The sequence below is a fragment of the Rhinichthys klamathensis genome, unplaced genomic scaffold, assembly GCF_029890125.1.
Source record: "Rhinichthys klamathensis goyatoka isolate OS25496 unplaced genomic scaffold, OSU_Roscu_1.1 h1tg000165l_1, whole genome shotgun sequence".
Lineage (NCBI taxonomy): Eukaryota > Metazoa > Chordata > Actinopteri > Cypriniformes > Leuciscidae > Rhinichthys > Rhinichthys klamathensis.
In genome coordinates, this window is record NW_026606697.1 from 3,227,481 (window position 1) to 3,230,678 (window position 3,198).

At 37.2% G+C, this 3,198-nt stretch overlaps 1 protein-coding gene across 1 annotated transcript; it reads left to right on the plus strand.

Moving 5' to 3' along the window:
- Positions 1 to 499: 499 nt before the first annotated feature.
- LOC130091295 (uncharacterized) lies at positions 500 to 3,198 on the plus strand. The gene is made up of 5 exons (XM_056259109.1): positions 500 to 688; positions 826 to 1,518; positions 1,823 to 2,602; positions 2,688 to 2,825; positions 3,016 to 3,198. The coding sequence occupies exons 1-5, from the start codon at positions 679 to 681 to the stop codon at positions 3,159 to 3,161; spliced, it is 1,767 nt and encodes a 588-aa protein (XP_056115084.1). The 5' UTR covers positions 500 to 678; the 3' UTR covers positions 3,162 to 3,198.

Below are 3,198 nucleotides of genomic sequence, written 5' to 3' on the forward strand. Positions count from 1 at the left end.
AGTCAAAATTCATGGTATTGGCTACAGTGACTCTGAAAAAGACGCATGGGCGTCGAAAATGTTAGTCATTCTGTTCTAATAAAAATAACTAAAACGTTCTGTGCTCCGGTCCTGCTCCTTGGTCCCAGCTAGACCTTGGGTCTTTTTTCTTAGATTTCTGTGTCCTGTTCCGTGAGCACCAACTCGGCTGAAGCGCAAGTGACCCCTTTCTACAGCCCCAGATTAATGTTTAAGTTACAATGACCTACAACATAAACAATTCCTCTGGTATTTCAGGTTATACCTCTAGAATGCTATGTAATTTTCCAACTAACTTCCATGCTGAGAAGACAATTATCAGTGCACCTACTTGGAGATTTGATGGGGGTGGAGGGAAGAGTGTTTGTATTTGACCTATTACTGGTTTGGCCAGTTCCCTTTCCCTTGTTTTATCAACATCAAACACCATGATCAAAACAGAGATAGTCCAAATATGGATCAGTTTTAGTTTCTCCTTTACATTAGTTGAAACTTTCACAATGGAAAGAAGCCATTTAATGAAATGCAACCATTTTCATGAACACAATTTTTTTTTGTAGAAATCTGCAGTAAAGACACTAAAAAAGGACTGAGAGAAGAATTGATCACTAAGAAGGATTAATTATTATTTCAAACAATATATTTTATTTGGATTTTACAATGGCAGATGGTAAGAGATATCAAATGAAGCATTTTCAAGAAAACATTTATTAAAGATATAAATATAATGTTTAGCGGATAATTAGTTAATATATATATGTATATATATCAATACTTTGTCATCCTCTTCCTGCTTTTGTTTTACAGAATTGCGATTAGTGTTATTAGGAGGATTTCGGAGTGGTAAGAGTAATGTGGCACACTCCTTTTTAAATGTTAAATGTGAATCTGATCAAATGACCACACAGTGTGTGAAGATGGAAGGAAACATAAACGGCAGGAAAATCATTCTTGTGGACACCCCAGGCTGGTGGAAGTGTGATGAGTTATGTGATACCACAGAGCGCCTGAAAGCGGAGCTTGTTAGGAGCACCAGTATCTGTCCACCGGGACCTCATGTTTTCCTCCTGGTGATAGAGGTTGATTTTGATTTCTCAGAGAAGCACAGGAAAGTAGCCGAGGGACACATGCAGTTCATTAGTGAAGACGCCTGGGATCAAACCATTATAGTCTTCACAAAACTCAAACATTTGGATGACAAAACTATAGAGCAATATGTAGAACGTGAAGGGGAAAACTTGAACAAGCTTACTCAAAAATGTGGAAACAGATATATTGGTTTTGACACTGACCTGGATAGAAATGGTTCGCAGGCGAAAGAGCTATTTAGGCAGATAGAGAAGCTTGTTGCTGAAAACAATGGCCGTTTTTTTAAAGCTGATGCAAGAAGGCTGATGGATTTGGAGATTAAAATAAAAAATGTAGAAGAGAAAGCAACTGCCAGAGCACACCAAGTTTTGGAGAAGAGAAGAAAACTGGAAGAAATAAAAAGTGATGCCGGTCAGTCTCCAATTTTAGTTTGTTATTTTACTCAGGATAACCATAACTTGTATTTCATAAAAATGATCAATTGTTGTTTACATTGCAATCAGCTGTAGCCTATAACATAGACAAATACAGTATCCTAAAGTCTCTAAAAGTCTCTAAAAGTTTGTTATAAAAAATATATATATTTTAATAGTTTATTTATAAATGTATAAGTATTGTATTATAATATTATAAAATAATCTGTATTTATAATTATTATAAATATTTCACAATTCTATTTATTTTAAATATATTATAAAATACATATTTTCAACAGAAGCAGAGCATGATGTTACACCTCTGAATATTGTGCTGCTGGGCTGGGTCCTGTCAGGCAAGACATTGGCTTGCAGTGTCATCTTGGGTGCTGACATTTCATTTGACAAGACTGTGAAGTGTGTCAGAAGATGTGGAGAAGTGAATGGAAGACAGGTCACTGTGGTGGACACGCCAAGCTTTTGGAAATTTCTTCCGTATCAACTGAACGCAGATTCTGTGAATATTGAGATCTTGAAGGCAATGGATTCTTCCCCTGATGCAATCCTCTTGGTTATACCGGCAGACACGTCGTTTTTAGAAGAGCAAATGGAAGTCATATTAGAAAACATTAGACCACTTGGTGAAAAGGTTTGGAGGCAAACTATGGTGCTCTTCACATGGGGAGGATCATTGGGAAACAAACCTATTGAGTACCACATTGAAAGTGAAGGGGACGCCCTTGTGCGACTCGTCGAGATGTGCGGGAACCGATATCATGTGTTTGAGAGCATGAGCATGAGCATGAGAGATGATCACACCCAAGTAAATCAGTTACTGGAGAAGATTGAGGAAATGATAATGGAATGTGCTCTGCTGGAAAGCAATGATGAACATCAGGGGAAGAACAAGAAGTCCCAAGAAAGAGAAACCCCATCTGAGTGGCTTCGAGTTGAGGATGTCAAAAAATTACTTAATGAAGAATGGGAGAGGAGTGATGCTATGATGAAAGAGATGTTGAAAACAATGAGCCCACAAAGATTTGTCAGAAGAGGAGAAAGTTTAGATGTACCTCTGAATTGTATGTGTACATTTTTGCAATACATTTATTTTGATCTCAGTGGCTTATACTCACTTTAATTCCCTCATTATGATTTTGCTTGCAGTAAGTGGAGAAGTGATAAATACAGAATTATTTATCAACAAACGCAAGCTGAAAGATGCACTTGAGAGGGAATGGAATCGTCGGGAAGCAATAGACAATGCTAGGATCCAGTATAAACTAAAATGCCTGGATGCCAGTGGTAAGTACAGAAAACATTATATGATTCACTAATTTGGAAATGTTTCTCTGAGAGTGGCTGGTAGCTAAAAAAGTTCTGTGCTGCCAACAAACAGATTGCAAATTCAACTGCCAAGTCAAGTACTTAAGTTTCTTTTGAAATAAATGTCAAAAATGTCAGAAAACCAAAGCTTTGTATTATTTTCTTATAGCAGAGATGTCCTCATGTGCTGATGAAGAGGACATAAAGATGTCTTGTGCTAAAGTGAATGACTGGCATCAGAGGCAACATTTATCAGACTATGGAAGTGTTTCCAGCTATGAAGAACATGACAAGACTGAACAGGATAGAGATTAATCATGAAGACGATCTGAAAATGCATGTTTTGGCCATT